Source organism: Arvicanthis niloticus, chromosome 5 (assembly GCF_011762505.2).
Source record: "Arvicanthis niloticus isolate mArvNil1 chromosome 5, mArvNil1.pat.X, whole genome shotgun sequence".
NCBI lineage: Eukaryota > Metazoa > Chordata > Mammalia > Rodentia > Muridae > Arvicanthis > Arvicanthis niloticus.
Genome location: NC_047662.1, coordinates 18,640,343 through 18,662,436, shown reverse-complemented (window position 1 = coordinate 18,662,436; position 22,094 = coordinate 18,640,343). Strand labels below are relative to the sequence as shown.

The 22,094-nt window shown below is 49.2% G+C and overlaps 1 protein-coding gene across 1 annotated transcript in view; it reads left to right on the top strand.

Moving 5' to 3' along the window:
* The first annotated feature begins 5,570 nt into the window (after positions 1-5,570).
* Asap3 (ArfGAP with SH3 domain, ankyrin repeat and PH domain 3) overlaps positions 5,571-22,094 on the top strand; it is a 40,354-nt gene continuing 23,830 nt past the window's right edge. The window contains exon 1 of the mRNA XM_034502454.2: positions 5,571-5,841. Within this exon, the coding sequence (XP_034358345.1) occupies positions 5,713-5,841 (129 nt within the window). The 5' untranslated portion in view covers positions 5,571-5,712. The remainder of the gene's footprint in view (positions 5,842-22,094) is intronic.

Genomic DNA, 22,094 nt, shown 5'->3' with positions numbered 1-22,094 from the left:
TCACTTCCTGGCTAATGAAGTTAGGCTTTGCTACAGTGCTAGGAATCAAATCCAGAGTCTCACCACGTTACCCAAGCGTTCCACCCCTGAGCTATGCCAACCAGCCTTTGCATAAGTTACCTTTATGAGGATTCCTAAGTTGTTGTTTAGCTCTGACTGTTCTAACCTTTAACTCAGAGATATCCACCTGCCTCTGCCTGCCTAAGGCTGGGATTAAAGGCAGGTGCCACCCATCTGGCACAAAGTAAAGTTTTGGTAAGTTTCAATTTGATTATTATTTCATGTCCTGGGGTACCCATCTCACCCCAAGCCCTCTCACTTCCTTTAAGTTTATTATTGTTGTTGTTGCTGTTGTTATTGTTGTCATTAGTTTATATGTATGTATATGTCTGCATATGAAGTGGTCAAGGGAGTGTTAGGTCACTTGGAACTGGAGTTACAGGCAGTTGTGACCTGTCTGATGTGTGTTGAGGTTTGGTCTTTTGCTATGTATTGTACTGCTAAATACTGGCCACCAAGGCCTGGTACTTCCAGGGACAAAAGAATCTGCACAAACTCAAGTGGCGCTGTGTAATCTTGCCTGCCAAGTTATCCCTGATTGGTGAATAAAGATGTCTACGGCCTGTAGCTGGGCCGAAGAGACATAAGTGGAGTTTGGGTTCCCAGGCTTGGTGTCTGAGAAGACCATGGAGCGGGAGAGTGTGGGAAGAGAAGATGCCATGAGGTAGGTAAGTCATGACAACATGGCCATTAGGGTTGGCCAATTGGAGTTAAGAGCGGTCCAGACGGAACATGGAAAGTTATAGATCAGGGCTATTGATGGGGACGTAGATTCTAATAGCTGAGATGGTCGCCCAGCTCTAGTGCCGATTAAACTTATTATAAGTATAAAGGTTGTGTGTCTTTCATCTGTGAACTGAATGATAAAAGGTAGGATAGGCAACCCTGATTTGAGATGGAATAATTATTACAACAGATATGGTCGCTGGGAATCAAACTCGGGTCCTCTGCAAGAACAGCATGCACTGTAAGCCACTGAGCCATCTCTCCGGCTTTACCCTTTTCTGACACAGGATCTCATGTAGCCCAGGCTGGCTTCAAGCTCTCATTGAAGCAGAGGATGACCTTGGTTTTATCCACCTTTTCCCCCAGACTCTTCAGTGCTGGAATCGCAGGCATTATTGGCTTGCACCACCACACACTGTTTTCATGAGTTTCTGGAATGGAAATCCAGGGCTCTGAGGACGAGAGACACGAAATCACACCCACAGCCTCTCAATCCCTCCGTCTTAGGAGGTGAGCCACTGAGGGCTGGAGAGAGGGCTCTGTGTTAAGAGCATCTGTTGTTCTTGCAGAGAACATGGGTTAGGTTCCCAGCACCCATATGGCAACTCTAATTCCAGGGGATTTATGACATCTTATGGTTTCCATAGGTGCCAGGCACACATGTCTATACATACATATATGCAGGCAAAACTCTCATACACATAAAATTTAAAAAATCTTTTTTAAAAATTAAAAAAATTGTATCTTTTACAATTTATTTGTTATTTGTGTGTGTGTGTGTGTGCATGTGTGGAGCATGTATAATGCATGGGTTCTGGGGATCGTGTGTGTGTGTGTGTACATTTATGTCGGAGCATGTACTAGACAAGGGTTCTGGGGATCAAACTCAGATCTCCAGGCTTTCAAAGAAATCATGCTTTTGTTGTTGTTGTTGTTGTTTTGTTTGTTTTTGAGCTAAGGTCTCACTATGTAGCCATGGCTGGCCTGGAACTCTCTACCTCCAGCCCACAAGTGATCTGCCTGCCTCTGCTTCCCAAGTTTGACAAGAAGCAAGTATCTTTTGTCACAGAGCCATCTCACCGACCCTCAGTCCTATTCTTAAGCCTAGCTGTGCAGAAGTACGCTGATATATATTTCTCTATCAGATGTTTTTATGTACCTATCAAATATCTCTTTAGAAGATTTTATCTTCTAAAAGATGCCCTGACCCTTTGAGAATCTGATTTTGGAAGTATCTAATCTATTCACATTGTTCTCTGGAAATTGACGTGTGTGGGAGAAAATTATGCTTCTGCTCTGTGGGTGAGCATGCCCCTTCTGCCAGTTCTCCAGAAGTACTGTGTTCTGCTTTCCTGCTGTGTAGGTTACGCACTACTTAACGCTAGGGGGCGCCATAGCACCAAGTAGGTGCTCAAGTTTGGTGGTTCTCTTCTAAGTCTCTTCCCGGCAGGAAATATCAAGTTCTCTCTTTAAAGAATTTAAGAATTGAGATTCAAAGATTAGGGTCAGCCAGTGGCTTGAACTAAGGTTATACAAAATCACTGAGCCCTGAGTACCCATTAGGGTGGGCCAGACTTCTGTAGAACCGGCCCTGGGAAGTGACTGTGTTTGACTAGGGTACTTTTCAGTTCCTTGGCTGGGAACTCCTGGGAGCAATTGAGGTCAGGGACTTACCAAGCTGGTAGGTGAGAAAAAAGAGAAAGTAGGATCCATCTATGTCTCAGCAGACAGTGTTAGCATTCCTTCTCGGCCCACAGAGGCACCCCCTTCCACCTCACCATACTGCCCCCCAACAAACACATCCTGGTTCTTTTTTATATAAAACACAACAGTGTGAAGGATAAACAAGAAAACAAAGTGAACCACATGGGGAGCTAATTTTGAAAGGATTGTATGGCCTGGACCTAGGATCGAGACAGAGAGCATCTCTGAGAAACAACTTCCCTTTCATTAATAGTTCATGTCCTGGGAACATGAAAACCCTCGTCTTAGGAATTCCAGCTGTGTAAATGGATTGACACTCATATCCTCTTATTAGAAGATTTTTTTTTTTTAAAGTTATGTGCCTGTGCGTAGGTATGTTCCCGTGTGTGCAGGTGCCTGTGGAGGACACAGAGGGTGTTGGATCTCCTGGAGTTGGAGTTACAGGTGGCTCTGAGCTGGCGGGCAATAGAGACAGGCTTTGGGGCAGGCAGGTGACAAGAGCAGCCAGATGTCAGTTTGGTGCTCTCAGGAACTTCGTGGAGGTTGGTTCTTTTCTCCTGAGAGAGGGAAGAGGCGGAAGAGGCAGGCGGGCCACGCTAGTTCAAGAAGGTGCTGGGAGCCCAGATCCTCAGGGTACAGAAACCTTTTTACTGCCAGCCCCATGGCCCCTCATCAGTTCTCATTTGAACTAGAAATTATGGATTACCTACATCCTGGAGCTGAGCCAGAACTTGTCCCCAGATGGTAGCTCACATGTCACCAAAAGAAGCAGGGAGTCTAACTTCAGATAAGCCTGGATTCTGTGGGTCAGCTGGCTTTGAGCACAGGTAAGCTGCCATGCCATGGTGTGTTCATTGCTTGCCTACTATGTATCAGCTATGGGACCGATGATTGACATGGTAAAGGCATACCAAGGCTAAACCTTGCATTTTGTTTATCATCTGTTCAATTTGCCGATCTTAGGAGGAAGGCATCCTCGTCCCACCGGTGAGAGGAAACTGGCACAGAAATGAAGCCACTTACCTAAGAAAGATAGCAAAGACAGGATTCAACCAGACAGGCTGTGCCTCTGGACCCTAACCTGGTCTCCCACAAAGTCCTCACCAGAACAAAACCCTTCTTTTCTTACAGAACTTACACGGCAGTAGGAGAGCGAAGGGTAGATGGGAGGGAAGAAAGCAGCATGACCTAGACATGGTGGCACACACCTTTATCCCTGCAGAGGCAGGCAGAGCTCTGCTGAGGTGGAGACCAGCCTGATAAATAGAGTGAGTTTCAGGTCATCCAGGGCTTCATAATAAGACTCTTTCTCAAAAAGAAAGATAGAAAATGGAGGAAGGGAGGAGGAAGGGAGGAAGCAGCGCCCTGGACAGCTCTCAGAGGTGTAATGTATTAGAGTTCTGGGTTGGCACACAGAGAGCATCTCAGAACCCTGGTGTGGTGGTCCATGTCTGCAGTCACATTCAGGAGGTGGAAGGATGTGGATCAGGAGTCTGAGGTTACCCATGGCTACACATTAAGTTTGAGTCTGTATAAAACCCTGTCTCGAGGTAAATAAACAGATAGGTGAGAAAGGGAACCTGCTCTCAAGCCTGATGCCCTGAGTTCAGTCCTTGGAACACACGTAGGAAGGAGAGCCAACTCCTGAAAGCTGCCCTCTGCCCTCTTGAGTTCAGTGTCCTGCCAGTGTACACATAGGAGAACACACACACACATACATTCATGCACACTGCAAATTTCTAAAAGTGAAAAATTTAAAAGGGGGATGGATAGCTATCTCAGTGACTAAAGAACATTTGTTCTTACAGATGACCCTGGATCAATTCCCAGCACCTAGATGGTGGCTCATCATCATCTGTAGCTCGAGTTCCAGGGGATCTGATACTCTTTTCTGGCCTCCAAGAGCACCCAGTATTCATTCACAAAAAACAAGCAGAATAAAGATGATTATGGATGGGGGATGGAGACTGAGGGGTGAGAGAGGCAGCGAGTGACTAGTTTTGAACAGGGTGGTCAGGATAAGCCTAGTGGTAACGTTTGAAACATTTAGGCTAAACCTTAAAAAACAAAAACCCAAAATCAAACAAAAACTGAGGGAGGCAGACCAGGAGAAGCAAATTTAGAGGACTGAGTATGGAGCCTGAAACAACTGCTGGAGTCACTTAGCATCTGGTCTGGGAAAAGGGCACCAGATACTAGGCGCCATGCTGGGCAGTGAAGGTGTCAAGAAGAAGCCCCTGAAAGAGCCCAGTGAGAAGATAAGGCTTTCAAGCAGAAGCAGAAAGAGATGCTGGAGTCCAAGGCAATGGGAAGGGCCCCTGGCTCACAGCTGGAATTAAGAAATCGGGCAAAAACAAAACAAAACAAAAAACTCCGCAAAACAATAACAACAAAACCCGACCTATTCTGTGTACCTGAGATAAGGGTGAACCTCTCCCATTCCTTTTTAAACATATTCTGGGTTATGACAGGATTACTTTTAAAAAACCAGAGGGGCAACTGATTCAATAGCACATAGCTGGCTGATGGCGGAGATCTTATATGGCCTGGTGGCACAGGCCTTGCCTTTAATCTCAGCACCCGTGAGGTAGAGGGAGACTGCTCTGAAGAACCTAGAGAAAGGAGACGCGAACAAGTGAACAAGAAGCCAGCCAGAGCACGGTGGGCAGAGCATCGAGCTAGGGGCGGGGCTGGATGATGCTGGACAAGCTGCGAGCGTGTGTGCAGCACTCAGAAGCTGGTAGGCCTTGGGGGCGGGGCTAGGAAGGGAAGCGGATCGGGGGCGGGGCCTGGGAGTCAGGAGCAGAGTCCCGGGAGAACGCTCCCCAACTGTAGGTCTTGAAGGCAGGACAGAGTGGGGCCCAAGCGAGGTTGGGGCGTGACCAGGGAGTTAGGGGCGCGGCTGGGGTGTGGCCGGAGAGTGAGAACTGGGGGCGTGGCCAGGGAGTTAGGCGAGGCAATGGGTCTTGGCCAGGGAGTTACAGCGAGTAGGGGGGTGTGGCCAGAGAGGTAGACAAGCGGGCCAGGGGCGTGTCCGAAGAGAAAGGCTGGCGGCCGGGGGCGTGGCAGGGAAGTTAGGGGCGGGGCCAGAGAGTGAAGAGGCCTCGACTGGGACGCTGCGGGTAGTGAGACAGGGCCTGCGGGAAGCAGCTATACCAGCACGGTTAAGTGCAGCGTCCCCCGCGCTCTAGGCAGCCCCGGCGTCTCCTCCTCGCGCCCGCCATGCCCGAACAGCTCAGTGTCGCGGAGTTCCTGGCCGTCACCGCGGAGGACCTCAGTTCCCCAGCCGGGGCAGCTGCCTTCGCCGCCAAGATGCCCCGGTGCCGCGGAGCGGCGCTGGCACGGGAGGAGGTGAGGGGCCAAGGAGGGAGGGGACCTCATGTCAACTTGGGACCTGGCTTTGACCTTTGCAGGAATGCTTGGAGCTAGGATGGCTCTTCCCTGCGCTCCAGAAACGCGCCCTTCCTAGATCTGTGGGAACCGAGCTCATCTCAAACATCTGCGTCCCCACGGTGGAGCCGGGGAGAGAGGACCAGATGGACTTTGTGGGGGGTCTCGGGGTCACCTCGACACAGACTCCACATGTTGGGGCACATCTCCCAAATACTTTGGGCGACCTGCCCATTATATGTGTGTTTGCTCAGAGGCTTACAGTTCTGTTTTCGCTTTTAGAACCCCACAAATATGCAACCCCTCAGGTCACTCCCTTTCTGAGAAGCAGGCTCAGTCCTGAACTTACCTCTCTCAGGCTGCAGGAGAGAGGAGGCCCCCTCCTCCTGGCCGCTGGTTCTGAGACTTGGCTCGCCTTGTGGAATGAATGTGAATGGGAAGGCGCCAAGAGCCGGGGTTCACCTTGGCTGTCGAGGGCAAGTTTATAGGCTCCTCTCCCCTCCCCTCTCCTCTTTGTGTTTCCAGGCAAAGTGTCCCAGGCTCTTTCTTATGCCCTTGTATGCTGCCCCACCCCATTCCCAAGCTCACTGGAGTTCATTCCTCTTCTCTGAACTAGCTGCAGGTTTTCTCCACTAGGAATATTCTGCAGCAGACAGCCTGTAGTCTGGGGCCAGAGGGGGATAATATGAGCCCAGCTCTCTTCTAGAGAATGCCATGGGTTGAAGTGGCATTTTGGACCTCAGTGGTCAGTCTGGTCCCCCTACCCTTCCTCGTAAATTGTACCTACTGTGTGGCAGATACAAGGCTACACAGAAATACTCTGAGCCGAGGTCTTAGGAAATCTCCCTTCCTCTTTTACCCTGACTGGCTGGCTCTCTGTCTGGACTTTTCCTCCTTGGTAAGGAAGGCAGAGAATTATACAAAGACTGTCAATTTCAAGTGATGCATAAGTTCAGAGCCACCACATCTCAGGGCCCTTTAGCATCTTGAGGGATTTTACCCATCATTCTCTTCTCCAGGTGGTCCATTAGAGCGTTGAATCAGAGCACAGGGGTTCGCTCTTGCTATAAGTGCCTAACTGACCTTACCTGGCTGCGTAAACTCAGATTTGCTTCAGGTCAGGCCAGACAAAATCCTGTTTCTTTTCTTCTTCTTCTTCTTCTTTTTTTTTTCCCCTTCAGATCTGTGTGCTTTCAAGCTTTCACTTTTGCAAGAGGCCCCAGATCAGCTCTCCCTTCAACATTCCAGTGTCTCAAAATTTAAGAGTCTGACTTACTACTTAGGACTTAGATTTTGCTGGAGTTTTGTGGTTGGTTTTGTGGTCATGTCTCTCTGTTACTGTGCTGTGCTTACATGTAGTTTGATACTGGGATTTTTTTTTTTTTTCCTCCCTCCAGTACTGGGCATGACTAACTCAACACCAGGCTTGAAACTGCAGTTGCTTCCCAAGTCAAGGCTCTTAGTTCTAACCAGTTTCCTGGAAGTAACTAGGGACTCTGTCCCAGGACCTGCAAACCTTTTTTTGTCAACCTTACTGGGAAGGACCCTGGACAGGTCATAGGAACTAAGAATGTCCAGGCTGAAGGACCCCAGTAAAAGAGAAATCAGCTAGAATTTCTCTCATTTAAGATGGAGAAGCTGGTACCCAGAGAGGGCAAGACACTGCCTGAGCTCCCAGAGCGAGGGAGTGGGGCAGCGGGCATTTCCTCATTGCCTTAGCCTTTGGTCCTGCTCCCTCTCTCGCAAGCATCACCTTTCAGAACTTCTCCAAACCTCAGTTATTTCATCTTGAAACTGAGTCTCATGATTTCTCCCTGCTTAAAACCCCACCGAATTGCTAAATGTTTCCAGTTTTTTTCATTGTGACTTTCTGTGCAACGAGAGGGAGTGTTACAATAATTCCTGCATCAGACAACCCCTGCCTGTCCTGGACCCCTCTGTAGCCATCACTCCATTGACTTTCACAGGGAAAGTAAGGCAGCTGCCCGGTGGGGCACAGCAGGCCCGGCAAGCTGCTGTGCTTTGTACTGCTCTCTGTGCCATTTCTGTGCTGGGCACCAAGGGCATAATGATCCTGCTTTGAGAATGCCAGGAGTTGTCCTGAGTATCCAGTGAAAGACACAGTCAGTGCTGTCTGAGGCCAAAGGGACAGGCTAGGGAGGGAGCCAGTGAGGACCATGAGAACTTCCTGAAGGAAATTCTGTTTCCAGGTGGAAGACTAAGTGATACTTTAGTGGAGAGCACAAGTGAGTGAATTCGAGGTCCTGTTGGAAGAAAGCATGTCAGGAAGCCAGGAGAGCATCTTGACCCATGCTCTGTGAGAGGCAGTCCTTGTGGACACGTGCATTCTTTCAGTGTTCATCTTCAGAGCTGATAGGTGGGGAAAGGACTGAGGCTAGACTGAGGCTAGACTGAGGCTAGACTGAGGCTAGACTGTGGGGAATGTTTACCTAAAATCCATATCATGTCTTACACTGCTGAAATTCTGATGGAGTCAAAATTACCTTTTCTTTGGTGTGTGTGTATTTTGAGACAGGGTCTAGCCTAAGCTATCCTGAAATTCATAATACCCCCATCTCTCTGACTACTGAGTGCTGGGATTACAGGTGTGTACCACGACACCTGTACCCGTAGGACTTCTTTTCTTTCTTTTTTCCTTCCTTTCCTTTCCTTTTCTTTTCGACACAGAGTCTTGCTATGTAGCTCCGGGCTGGCCTCAAATTCTGCCTCAGCCTCCTGCCTGTTACACTTGTGGACGTGTAACCCCTCCTCTGGCTAAGGGTCTCATCCTCAGGTTTTGGTATTTGTAAGGTGGGGATACAGTACAGCTTAGCATCTTAGGTCTGGTCTTAAGTACCATAACAATAAGAGCAGAATGGCAGCATACGCAGTCCTTATGGTTTGCCTCGTGATCTGTCTTCTTGTTTTACTGTAAAATATTATGTAGTATGGGCATAGTGGCTCTCATCTTTAGTCCCAGCACTTGGAAGGCAGAGGCAGGAAGATCTCTGTGAGTTTGAAGCCAGCCTGGTCATCATAGTGAGTTCCAGGACAAGCAAGGCTACATAATAGACCCTGTCTCAAAAAAAAAAAAATAATAATTATGGGATCCTGGAGACTGTAGATGATATAAACACTTTTGGCCAGTTTCTGTGGAAAGGAAGCTTGTTTTAGAGAAATGGAGGTACCTCTTGGAACTGGACCCCAAGCGGCCCAGGAGTTGTGAGGAGCCAGGAGCTCAGGCATCTGCCTCATCCACCTTGTCTTACGCCGTCATCTGATTATTGCTTCTGCTCCTTTCTCATTGGATAGGCCCCAGAGTGTAGCTTCGGCCCCCACGGTTATGTGACCTCACTTGTCCGGTGTCTAAAGGTAACCCAGCCAGTCTCTCATGTCCCACTTCCAAATTCCTGACAGCCCAGCCCAGCCCAGCTTCTGGACTGATTACAGAAGCTGGGTCTCCACCCCCGGTTTCATCAACAGAGGTCACAGAGGTATAGACTCAGGCATGATAAACATGACCATGGATTTAACCCTGGGGGAGGAGATCACTTCTTAGAGAAGGAGGGCAGGGTCCAGAGATCCAACCCTCCCCTCATCCCCACCCCACCCCCGCCATGAGCGTCCACAGAGCTTCTCTCCATTTCAGGTGGTCTGGCTGTGGAGAGGCTCGTGAGGCCCTCTGCCAGTGTCTCCCTCTTTGGAACAGTTGCATATTGTCCCAGCTGATGCTGTGCTGATTAGAGAGCTAGTCAGAGGTTAAAGATGGAGCAGTGTGCTAAGGGGTGCTTAGCATCTTGGAGGGGCTGGACACAAGTAGGCATTTGGACTTTTTGCTGGACATTGGGGGTCAAAAACCTAGTTGTATTGTCCAAGGACTGGATGAGACAGCCTTACCCAGGGTCTCATAATGGCACTGTGGTTCCAAGCGGTAGGTGCTCAGAAGACTCATCTCTCAGCAAGAGACAGGCAGTTCCTGCCCTAGGGAGAAGTCAGCCCAAGGGACAGAAGATCATAGTCAACAGCGATTGCCTGTGGTAGCAGGTGGCAGGAAGTTCATCCCCTTGTCAGGCCTTCCTTAAGGCTGAGCCCTGGGTCATCTCTCTTCCTGCTGCTGCCCCTCTCTCCAGGCTGTCTAGTCCATGGCTTCAGTCACCTCCTGCCTCTCAAGTGATTCACCTAACCCAGACTCCCATGTCCAGTGGTTTGCAGCAGGTTTGCTTAGACTACACTCGTGACTCTGCCGGCTGGGTGCCTGGCTCTGTTGCACAAGCTGGGAGATGCACGCACTTGTCTTCACTAAGGGCCATGAGTTTTACCTGCTGTGTATCTGCCGTCTGCCCACCTCTCCTTAATTGTTCCCCGGTCCACACCGATCAGATCTTCAGCTGGCCTGGCTGCTCAGTGTTTTTATCGTATTCCCACTGGTCCCACAGATAAAATTTATATTTATTACCAAGTAGTGGTGGTACATGTCTCTAATCTCAGCACTCAAGAGGCAGAAGCAGGGTGGCTGGAGGAATGAATGGCTCAGTGGTTAAGAGCATGGACTGCTCTTCCAAAGGTCCTGAGTTCAATTCCCAGTAACCACATGGTGGCTCACAACCATCTATAATGGGCTCTTATGCCCTCTTCTGGTATGTATGAAGAGAATGACTGTGTACTCACATACATTAAATAAATAAATCTAAAAAAAAAAAAAATTAAAAAAAAAAAAAAAAAGAGGCAGAAGCAGGTGGATTTCTGTGAGTTCAAGGCCAGTCTGGTGTACAGAGCAAGTTCTGGGCTAGCTGGGTCTACACGAAGAAAACCCTGTCTTAAAAAAAAAAAAATATATATATATATATATATATATATATATATATATATATATATATTTATAACTAGTTCATTAACATCTGGTTTCTTGATAGAATAGATTTTTCTCTTCCATGAGACTAGACTCTAAGCTTGGTATTGTATTCTCAGGTTTAATTACTGTTTTGAGTGTGGCTAGCAATTAAATTTATGGTGTCATGCATACTAGGCATGCCCTCTGCTGCGAGCTATACTCCCAGCCCCCTGTTGTAGCACTAAGTAGGTGCTTAGAAAGGATTGGTTGAGTAACAAATAAAAAAAAATCAAAACATAAAAACTAAACAGAGAACAGTGGCCTGGGGTTGTTCAGTTGGGGGGAACAGCTTGTGCAAAGGTCCTCTGGCAGTAAAGAACCTCACGAGTAAAGAACCCCAAGTGGACGAGGCACTGAAGAGAGGCAGAAGGGTCTGTCTCTGTGTGTGTTTCTCTGTGTGTGTCTGTATGTGTTTCTATATGTGTGTCTGTCTCTCTGTGTGTGTCTGTCTCTCTGTGTGTGTCTGTATGTGTTTCTGTATGTGTGTCTGTCTCTCTGTGTGTGAGTCTGTATATGCTTCTGTATGTGTGTGTGTGTCTGTCTCTATGTGTGTGTCTGTCTCTGTGTGTGTGTCTGTCTCTGTGTGTGTTTCTGTGTGTGTGTCTGTCTGACTCTATGTGTGTCTGTGTGTGTTGTGTGTGTCTGTGTGTGTCTCTCTGTGTGTGTGTCTGTGTTTCTGTATGTGTGTGTCTGTGTGTGTCCCTGTGTGTGTGTGTCTGTATGTGTTTCTGTATGTGTGAGTGTCTGTCTGACCCTATGTGTGTCTGTGTGTGTTGTGTGTCTCTGTGTGTGTGTGTGTCTGTCTTTGTGTGTGCATGTGCACATGTGTGAAATTTTTACTGTTATTGTTCTCGTCATTATTCATTACTATTATTTTGAGACAGGATCTCACCCTGGTTCTCTTCCAACCAGAAACACGCTTAGAACCTGGAGCACACTAATTCAATAGCTTGGCTGCTCAGCCAACCCCAGGGACCCTCCTGTCTCTCCCTCTTCAGCCCTGGGAGGAGATGCACAGGCAGGCACAGGCAGGCCTAGCTTTTTATGTGAGTGCTAGGGAGTCGGTCTTCATGGCTGTGCAGCAAGCACTTTACATACTGAGCCATCTCCTGAGTTGATATGCATCTCCATGTGTCTTGTTTTATTGAGACAGGGTCTGATTCTGTAGTTGAGGCTGGCCTCTTAACCAGTTATGTAGAACAGGCTAGCCTCAAAACTTATGCTGTTCCTGGAGTGCTAAGATTACATGGAAACTTATCTCAAAAAAGCAAAATAAGCTGGGCAAGGTGTAGTACACCATCAATCCCAGTTTAGAAAGCAGAGGTGGGAAGAGCTCTGAGTTTAAGTCCAGCCTGGTCTACAGAACAAGTTCTAGGACAGCCAGGGCTACAAACTGGGTATGGTGGCACATACTTTTAACCTCAGCACTTGGGAGGCAGAGGCAGGCAGATTTCTGAGTTAGAGTCCAGCCTGGTGTACAGAGTGAGTTCCAGGACAGCCAAAACCAAAATAAATGAGTAAGGTGGAGAATGACTTAGGAAGACACCCAAGGGCAACTTTTGGCCTCCACACTCAGACTCACACACCCAAGGTCCAATCTGTGGGATGGTAGGTGTATCCTTAGGCAGCTTGCTGTAAGCCCAGAAACACCCAGCTGGGCTGTTCTAAACAGAATAGGAAGTCACTTGATGGGAAACTCAGTAGTTCCCAGAAGCTTCCAGAGCTGGAGAACTGGGGCTGAGCAGCAGGCAGATGCCAGCCAGAGTGACATCACAGGCCATGTTGGCAGGACACTGCTCCATAATGCCGCAGCTTAAGGTGCCACTGTTCCTAGGACATTGTCCTGCCATCGATTATCAGCCCTACAGTGGGTTTTCCATACTCTGGTCTTCTGGTTCAGACCCCCAGTGAGAGTCTCTTATTAACTGAGCCCAGGTGCATGGGCCTAGAAAAGCAAGAACACCATCTCTCTGGCTTTTATGAGACATGGCCCGCTAAGACTTGTGTCTTTAGCAGTGTCTGGGAGTCTATAACCCAGTATTCCAAAAGTCCCCAAATCTGTGCATGTCATTTACGTCCAACCTGTCAGTGGAAGTAGAGGAGATTACTTCTGGGAGAGGAATTCAGGGGCCCTGGCCCATGCTCGAGGGAACTGAAGTCTGGAGAGACAGTGGAAAAAGCTAATGGATGAGACTGGAAAGGCACTCCTAGGGAAGAAGAGAGGGATGTGTGGACTACAGGACCTCAGAGCTGTGAGGAGGGAGGAGGGAGGGGCAGCCAGCTGCCAGGATGCCTCTGTAGCAAAATAAGCAGAGAGCAACACCATCAATGGCTCGGCACTATGTAGGCCGATGGTGAGTGTGGGAACGGGGGTCATTGTCTCCTGTGTGCTGGAGAGAAGAGATGGGGACAGATTATAAGAGATTGTCCATGACTTTGAAGACAGGTGAATGTGATCCCAGCCCTTCCCCTCCCAGCTGCCTTTGTCTAGGGTGAGGGTTAGCCTCGGCCTGGTCTCAAAGTCTGGCCTCCAGCACATGCCTCAGCCTTGAGCGCTGACTTTTCTTGGCTGATGTCCAGCTCTCTCTGGCCCGTGGCGTGGCAAGGTAGATCTGGGAATAGAAATTGAAACTTTGGAAGGAAGAAACAACCTGAAAGGCAGTTTGATCATCCAGCTGTGTTATTATCTTTTTACTCTTAATGTGTATGAGATGTGTCTGAGGGTGGATATGTTGTTCTATGTCTGTGAACATGTGTGCTGCTAAATGTGTATGTGTGTGGAGGTGGCCAGAGGTTGACCTCAGATGTCCGTGTGTGATCGCTCTTGACCTTTGTGTTTCAACACAGGGTCTCTCATTGTGGGCTGGCCAATGACCACTGTATCCATTTGCCTGGCTGGGTTCAGTAGCAGTGGTCAGTAAGTTCCCACTGACCTGGCTTTGAGTTCCTACTGGCTGTGTGATCCCAGACAAAGGGATATCCCTGTTTCTGCCTCACAGTGCTGCTTGCAGAAGCGCTGTGACCCTGGCTGTGTATGAGTGCCAGGGCTCTGTATCCAGGACCCTATGCTTTTGCAGCAAGTACCTTACTGACTGAGCTAGCTCCCCAGCTCTTGACGGGGAGCTCTTGTAGCTCAGGCTGGCCTTGAACTTGCTGTGTATCGGAGGATGACTTTGATTCTTGATCTTCCTGCCTTTCAACTTCCAGGTGCTGGGATGGCAAGCATGTTCCACACAGTAGATGCAGTGTTAGGGATTGAACCCAGGGCTTCATACATGCTAGACAAACACTCTACTAACCGAGCCACAGCCCCCAGTCACTTAGTTCTTAGGCATATTAATCCCTTTAGAGGGAGGCCTGGTGTTTTCTGGGAAAGCACACAGGGTTTCTCTGGCCCAGGGCAGGCCCCAGAAGTGTCATGCTTTTCAGTCACCAGAAGCACTTTGAAGGACTGAGCTGGCTGATCTGGTGGCAGCTGCTGAAGGTTCCTCTATGCTGGTTCTAGACCATATCCAAAGAACCTCAGATACCTTGGGCCTTGACCCTGTGGAATCAGAGTCAGAGTCTCCCAGGGGGAAAGGCCTGAGCAGGAGCCGCTTGGAAATTCTCCAGGTGACTGAGCAGTCAGTGTGAAAACAGATCAGTGAGCTTTGAATGCCCACTAGAGGTTAGTGACCCATTAAACCATGTTTACAGAACACCGTGTGTACAAAGGTCATAGAGGTGACCAGACAAGGTCCCCATCTGCTAGGAGAAGGACTCTGTCCATGAAAGCTTGATCAACCTGTGATGTCCACAGTATCCATTTGCCTGGCTGAGTTCAGTAGCAGCGGTCAGTGTGTGTGGTCCAACAGACTTAGCTTTGAGTTCACTCTGGCTGTGTGACGCCAGACAGAGCTTAACCTTTCAGACTCCATTCCCCCATGTGTAAGTCAGAGAGGACAACTCTTAGGGGTTTGTTTGAGAGGGTTACATGCAACATGCATGTAACAGCCACTTTAAATAATGCGTGTGCATGCATGTGTGGGTGCTGGTGCTTGTGTGCCTGTGTGTGCAAGAGTGCGTGTATGTGCATGTGTGTTACTGTGCAGGGTAAAGGGGTCAGAATCACATCAAGACAACAACTGCAGCAGAGAGGAGGCAGCTGCTCAGAGCTGTCCTGGTGCCAGCTCAGGGAGGATTGTGCTCTGGAAGACAGAGTGAGGTGCAGAACCTGTTTGTTTATTATCATCTTTCCTTTACGATCTTAAAGGCAGCTCTTCATTTGTGGTCCAAGCTGGCTTTGGACTTGCAGGGATCCCCCTGTTTCGGCCTCTCGGGTACTAGGATTCTAGGTCTGCAAATCCAGGCCTGGCTTGGAGCCTGGTTTTGAAGGAGGCAGGATCTTCCCTCTGCTCTGCCCTTTGCTCTCCCATCCACCTGTTTCTGAATCAATTTGTTAATAACCTCTCCAGAGGCCCTGTGCTGACTGCATATCACAGTCTCCTGCGGTGCAGTAGGTAGTCTTATTTAAAATTTACATTATGTCACGTTCCCCATTTTAAACCTTTTCTTCTCCCTCTGTCAGTCTCTTCCTTCTCTTCCTCTCCCTCCCTCTTTCTTTCTTGTTCTCTTTCCTCCTGAGACGCAATCTCAGGGTCTCCCACATTCTTTGTACAAGTACTTTACCACTGAGCTACATCCCCACTTTAAAAATTATGCATATAACCAGGCAGTGGTGACACACACCTTTGAACCCAGCACTCAGGAGGCAGAGGCAGGCGGATCTCTGAAAGTTCAAGGCCAGACTAGGCTACATAGCGAGTTCCAGGACAGCCAGGACCCTGTCTCAAAAAAAAAAAAAAAAAAAAAAAAAATGTATTTAGGGGCTAGAGCTATGCCTTACGGTTACTCATGGATCTCTTATCTGCTGATGTCTGCACTCATACACACACCCACACTCAGATACACACATACACATAATTTTAAAAACATTCATTCACTCATTCATTCATTCACTATTATGTATGTACTGCGGTTGAATGAGTACTTTACTTTCTGGGCAAACGCTACCCTTAGGCTGTATTCCCATTTAAAGCATATAAAAACACAAATGTCTTTACTACATCTACAGTGTTGTACAATAACCACCACTATTTAATTCTCAAACACATTGCCTCAGTAAGGAGCCCCATACTGCGTAGTGGGAACCCCCTGCCCCGGCTACTTTGTGTTTTTGGATTTGCCCATTTGGGACATTTTTCATAGCTGGACTCCTATAATATATGGTCTTCTGTCTCGGCTTCTTATAGCTAGCACTGCATTTTTAAAGTCTGTCCCATTCGTCTGGCTTAGCAGACAGAGCAGGCAGTGTAGAAGGTATTTTCCACAGACTCACTTGTGTGATCCCCACGTGAGGAACCTTCCAGGGCATTGAGGGGTAAAGTAGCCTGGCAAGCAATCGGGATTGCCAGGTAACATACAGGATGTCCTGGCAATATCTGGGCTGTACTTCACCTCCCAACTTGTTCAGCAATTGTCTGAAATGTAAATACAGCTGAGTGTTGTGTATTTATTTTTGCTAAATCTGGCTCCTCTACCAGCAGGAAGTGGCAGAGCCAGCCTTTGCCCTCGGGAAGCCGGCCCAGAGTGGACCCTGCTCACTCTGCTTGGTGACACCTGGCTCCTCCTGCTGTCCCCAGGATCTCTGGGGTTGTAGGTTGTTCTTGATTGATGGACTTGTTGTTTGGTTGGTTTGGTTTTTAGCACTCTGTGTCGTTTCCCTGGGCAGCCTGGGGATATTGTAAAGGCAGCTACTGGACACTGGGTGGTAATAGTTATTAGGAAGCTCATTCTACGTACAGCCCACACGGCAGGGTAGTCGCTTAAATGCTGAAGAGGTCGGTGCTCTGAGATAGATGCTGTTATTACCCAACTTGACACCAGGGGAAATGGAGGCTTAGAGAGGTTAAGTCTCTTACCTCATATCACAAAGCTAAGAATACTGGACATCATACTATGACAATCAGTGTCTTTAACTCCTGCCGTCTTTTTCCTGTTCCTGTGGGGTCTTGATAACATTCATTAATTCATTCATCCGATCTCTCATTCCTCCTATAGGTACTAATATACATTTCTGTGGTGGGTGATGCCTATACAAAAGTAATGGGGGGGGGGGGGTAGAAAGATGGCTCAATGGGTAGGAGCTTGCTGTAAAAGCAGGAAGACCCGAGTTCAAATCCCAGCACACATGTAAGAAGCTGAGTTTGGTTATGCTAGTGCCTGTAACCCCAGCACTATAGGAGTATTGTCCAGACTTACTAGCTGCCAGCCTAGCTCCATGTTCAGTGAGAGACCCTGTCTTAAGGGCAGAGAGACACTGGAGGGCATCCGGTACTTCCCTGCCTTCCACTGCTGCACATACAGAGGAAGTACTCCATCCCTCTGTCTTCAGTCGCACTTCCAAGGTCACGTGTGTGTGGCACACAGGGCAGTAAGGGCTCTGATAAGGACCTGTAGGTTGGCACTGGGTAGCAAAAGACGAGGCAAGGCAATTCAGCAGTGGTGGGAGTTGGGGGTGACCCTCGTGCTGAGTCAGGATACATGAGTGTTTCCAGAAGGAAGGAGGAAGAGTCCCTCCAGGCACAGGGAGCAGCTGAGGTGACTGGAATCAGCTTGCCATGGTCAGGAAATTGCTAAGAGCTTCATAGCTGGTGCCAGAGGGGCTCATGATGGAGAACAGGGGTTGAGTGTTGTCCTGGTTACCAGTGGAGGCCAGAGGGCGCCAGGCTCCAGATCTCTTACTTTTCTGTCCAGCAGGCCAGGCTGTCTCCCTCGGCTGGGTGGAATCCAGGGCTGGCAGCCAGGGGTCAGGCTGAGAATCTTCGGGAATCTTCAGCTGTCGGTCCAGCAAAGTTCTTGTTCTCTTAGTTCATCACTGCCGAGAAGTCTCCTGAGGAAGATCCCAGCCAGGAAACTTGGGGTTTGCTGAGGCCTCCATGTGGGGGAGGGTGTGGTTCCTTTCCTGCATCCCCTCTTCCTTTCGGCTTCCAACTACCCCTCAAGGGGTAGTAGAGGGACTGAGCTGGTCAGGCTGGCCTGCCGCCCAGGCTAGGAACTATCCACTGAGGCCCCACCTGGGTCACACGGCAGGCTCAGGCTCCAGCCTTGCAGGAAGGAAAGCAGCCAGAGCCCTGAAATAATAAATGGCAGAGCCAGCAGGAGCCTTCCTTGTCACCGCCCAGCTTCTTCATTCCAGAAGAGGGACTCTGAAGCAGGAGGCCCAGGGATGGGGGAGACTGGGCAAAGTCACTCTGCAAAGGCAGGGGGTTGATCCCTCCTTTCCTCCAGCACCTTCTAACTACTTATCAGGACAGAGAGGCCTAGAGCACAGGGACATTGGGTGAAGTCACCTGGTGGACTTGTGTTCCCACAGCTGGTCAGGCTGGAGCAGCCTTGCAGGACATCATGAAGTCAACCCTGAGTCCCAAGCATCCCTGAATGGGCTTAAGATCTCAAGGCTGTCAGAGAGAGAGAGAGAGAGAGAGAGAGAGAGAGAGAGAGAGAGAGAGAGAGAGAGAAAACTGAGGCACAGAAGGAGAAGGAGCTTTATCAGGGTACACAGAGGGAGCAGGCCTAAAACTCAGTACCTCACTGCCTCCAGCCTCCAGTCCAGTACACGTGGTCACACAGCTGTGAACATACGCGCTGGAAATTGGGTCCTTCCGTGGTCCTGTGTTGCCTCCGAGGACAACCCTGTTAAGAGAAGCTGGCGCTCTTTAGAAAAGGCGATTGGGAAATCTGGCATAGGGGTGTAGTGACACATGTTTATAATCCCAGACATGAAAGGCTGGGGCAGGAGGATTGCTATGAGTGAGAAGCCATTCTGGGTTATAGAGTAAGGCTCTGTCTCAAATGGGAAAGAGAGAAGGGGGAAGGAGAGAAGGGGGAGGGGGAGGGTAGAGGAGAAAGGTAGAAAAAAGTCCCAGAAGGGTCTTTTCTGAGCTTTCATGCAGCTCTGGGTTCATTCTGGAGTAAAAGCAGGAGAATCTGAAGTTCAAGGTCATCCTCAGGGTACATAAGATCCCGCCCCTCCCCCCACCCAAAGGAAGCAAGGAGCAGAGGAAGGAAAAGAAGGATGAAGAGGGCTCCTCCTGCTGCGTCTGCTTCATGGATTCCTCCAAGACCTGGAGCCCATTGCTCAGCCTCCCTCCCCTCCCTTCCTCCTCCCTCTGTGACATGGAGAGGCTAATGGCTACCTTACAGCAAACGGATGATGGGGGGAGCAAGGTGCCACGGAGAGTGGCTGCCCCAAACCTAGCATAGCAACCTTAAGTGGGGCAGTAGGTGACTTCACAGTGGTGCAGGTTCCTGAGCCGGCTTGAGTCTGCCTCCTTCCTGCTGGGTAATCTGCTCCCCAGAGCTGGCTGTACCCCTGTCTCTCTGTCCTGCCCCAGGGACAAAGATGGACCCCTGTCTCCCACCTGGGCATTGGCTGCAGCTGTCCGCAGAAGGCAAACTCTTTGTTCCAAATCTTGTCAAATCACTGCCCTTGTTCAGACCCTCCAGGACAGTCAGTGGTTCTCCATCTTCCTAATGCTGAGACCGCTTAATACAATCCTTGTGTTGTGGTGATACCCCAACCACAAAATGATTTTGTTGCTACTTCATAACAGTGGTTTTACTACTGTTATAAATTGTAATGTAAATCTCTGATGGGGGACCCTTGTGAAAGTGTCATTTGTCATGACCCACAGATTGAGAACCACCATTTTAGGAACTCCATGATCTGTAGAGTAAAACCCAGGGTTTGGGTTCAAGCCTGTCCCCTGGAATCTCTCTGTCTGGCTAAGGGATTAGACTCTCGCTTTTGGGCACATACCATAACTTCTGACTGGCTATAGTCTCATCATTTATAAAGCCTGCATGTGGTGAAAGGACTCTATTGGAGATGCAAGGTGAGCCTGGTCCTGCTCCTGGGAATAAATCTTTGTGTGCAGTGATAGGCAAGCATGTCCACTCACTGCCCTTCGGTGTACCCTCCCAGCCAGTCTTCAGAGTGTAGCAGAGGCTTAGCTCTGAGGCCTAACTGCTCACACTTCCTCCCTGCTCCCTTGAGTGCACACTGCTGGGGACCCCAGGCTGTTGTTCAGATGCACCCGGTGGGGGTGCTGGCCAACCATACAGGCACCTTCTCTTGCTTTGCTCTACCCATGGCTCCTCTTTTTGGGGTCTGAAGATGCATCACTTCCCCTGGGTGAGTCCAGAGCTGCTCTGTGTTTGGCCCTGGCTTTTCCAAGCCTCTTCAGCCCTTAGCAGGTGGCTTCTTACTACTGTTCTATACTTACCTAAGCTGTGAGCACCCAAGACAGAGACAGTGTGACATCCTCCATCTGCAGCATGCTTTACCCAGGGCCCAGAGGAAAGCAGGAACTTATTGTGACTGAGGTACCTCAGGGTCAGTTTTCCAGAGACCCTCCATCAACTGTCAACCATTAGTAGTGGAGCTAAGATGCAGTTGCCCCAGAAATATGAGGCAGGCCAAGTCTCCAGGCCCACTGTGATGGTTTGTATATGCTCTGCTCAGGGAGTGGCACCATTAAGAAGTGTGGCCTTGTTGGAGTAGGTGTGTCACTGTGGGTGTGAGCATCCTAGCTGTCTAGAAGTCAGTATTCTGCTAGCAGCCTTTAGGTAAAGATGTAGAACTCTCAGCTCCTCCTGCACCATGCCTGCCTGGATGCTGCCATGCTCCCACCTTGATGATACTGGACTGAATCTCTGAACCCGTAAGCCAGCCCCAATTAAGCGTTGTCCTTTATAAGACTTGCATTGGTCATGGTGTCTGTCCACAGCTATAAAACCCTAACTAAGACACCCACCCTTCCCCTCTCTGTGCCAGCCGCCCAGGCAGGGTCTTGTTAGCTTCTAAGCATCTCTTGGGATCTCATGGACGAGAAGTAAAATCATTGCTAGACACCGACAGAGCAGCTCACATTCACAGAAGCCACAGGCGCAGCTTTGTGCAGTTCCAGCTTCAGTGGGAAGGGAGTGGCTTCAGCTGCCCTTCTCATTGTGTGGTGGGAGCTGGCAGCACAGCACAGGGACTAGGGACTTGCTGAGAGTCACCATGCCTGAGAACGGTTGGGCTGGGAAAGAAGCAGTCTCTTTTCTACCTTGCACTCCCTGACTGACCAGCCACCTCTACCAGGTGCTGCCTGTCCTTGTCTCCCCCGGGACCCTCCCACCAGGCCTGGGCCCCAGAGCCTCCCCATTCTCTCTTACTGAAAGCTGAAAGGGGCCAGCTCATTGGACAACACTGAAGTCACTGAGCGAGTTTCAGGTTGCTGGAGCAGCCCCCAGCCTTGCTCCCAGCAAGAGCCCCTTTGTCTTCTTTACTTTATTTGCTTTGTAGAAAATGTCGAGCCTACTCTTAGCTTACTCACCTGGTTTCAACAAGTGTCTTATTCTTTCTCCCTCCAGCCCCCAACTTTTCCTTTTTATGAGACATTTAAAACGTTGACAGAAACGTCAAGTTGGCAGACTCCATCCACTCCTTGCTATTCCTTTCCAGCCCATACCTGTCTGCCCCCCCCCCAACCCCCATGGGCACATAATTTAAGACAGGGTCTTACTGTGTAGCCCTGGCTAGCCTGGAACTCACTTAGTAGACCAGGCCGGCCTTGGACTCACAGAGATCCGCCTGCCTCTGCCTCCCAAGAGCTGGGATTAAAGGCGTGCACCTCTATACCCAGCTTCCATTAAGATCTTTTTAAACATAATGTGCTTTTGTGGTCCCCACCTGCCCACCCACCACTCACTCTCAGCTTTTTACATGGGTTCTGGGGATACGAACTCAGACCTTCATGTTTGTGAGGTGACCGCTTTACTGACTGACCTGTTTCTCAGCCCCCAGCTATTCTCTGAAACAAGCTTTCACTATTTGTCCCAAACTCATCTTGAACTGGAACTTGCCCTCCTCCCACCTCAGTTCCCCAAGTATAGAGATTACAGTGTGTGCCGTCATTCCCAGCAACAGTTAATTTTAAAAAAATCAGGGCTCAGGGGCTAGAGAGGTGGTTAAAAGTAATGACTGCTCTTCCAGAGGACCCAGGGCCAATTCCAGCACCAGCATGGCAGCTCATAACTGTCTATAAGTCCAGTTCCAAAGGATCTGTTCCCCTCTCTGGTTCTCTTGGGCACCACATGCAAGTGCTACATAGACATAGGCAAAACACCCATATACACAATATAAAAATAGATAAAAAATGTAAAATATCAGGGCTCAAATAAAGTTTTTGTAATGTCATTTGTTGATACACGTCTTAAAGACTCTTAAGATTCCCCC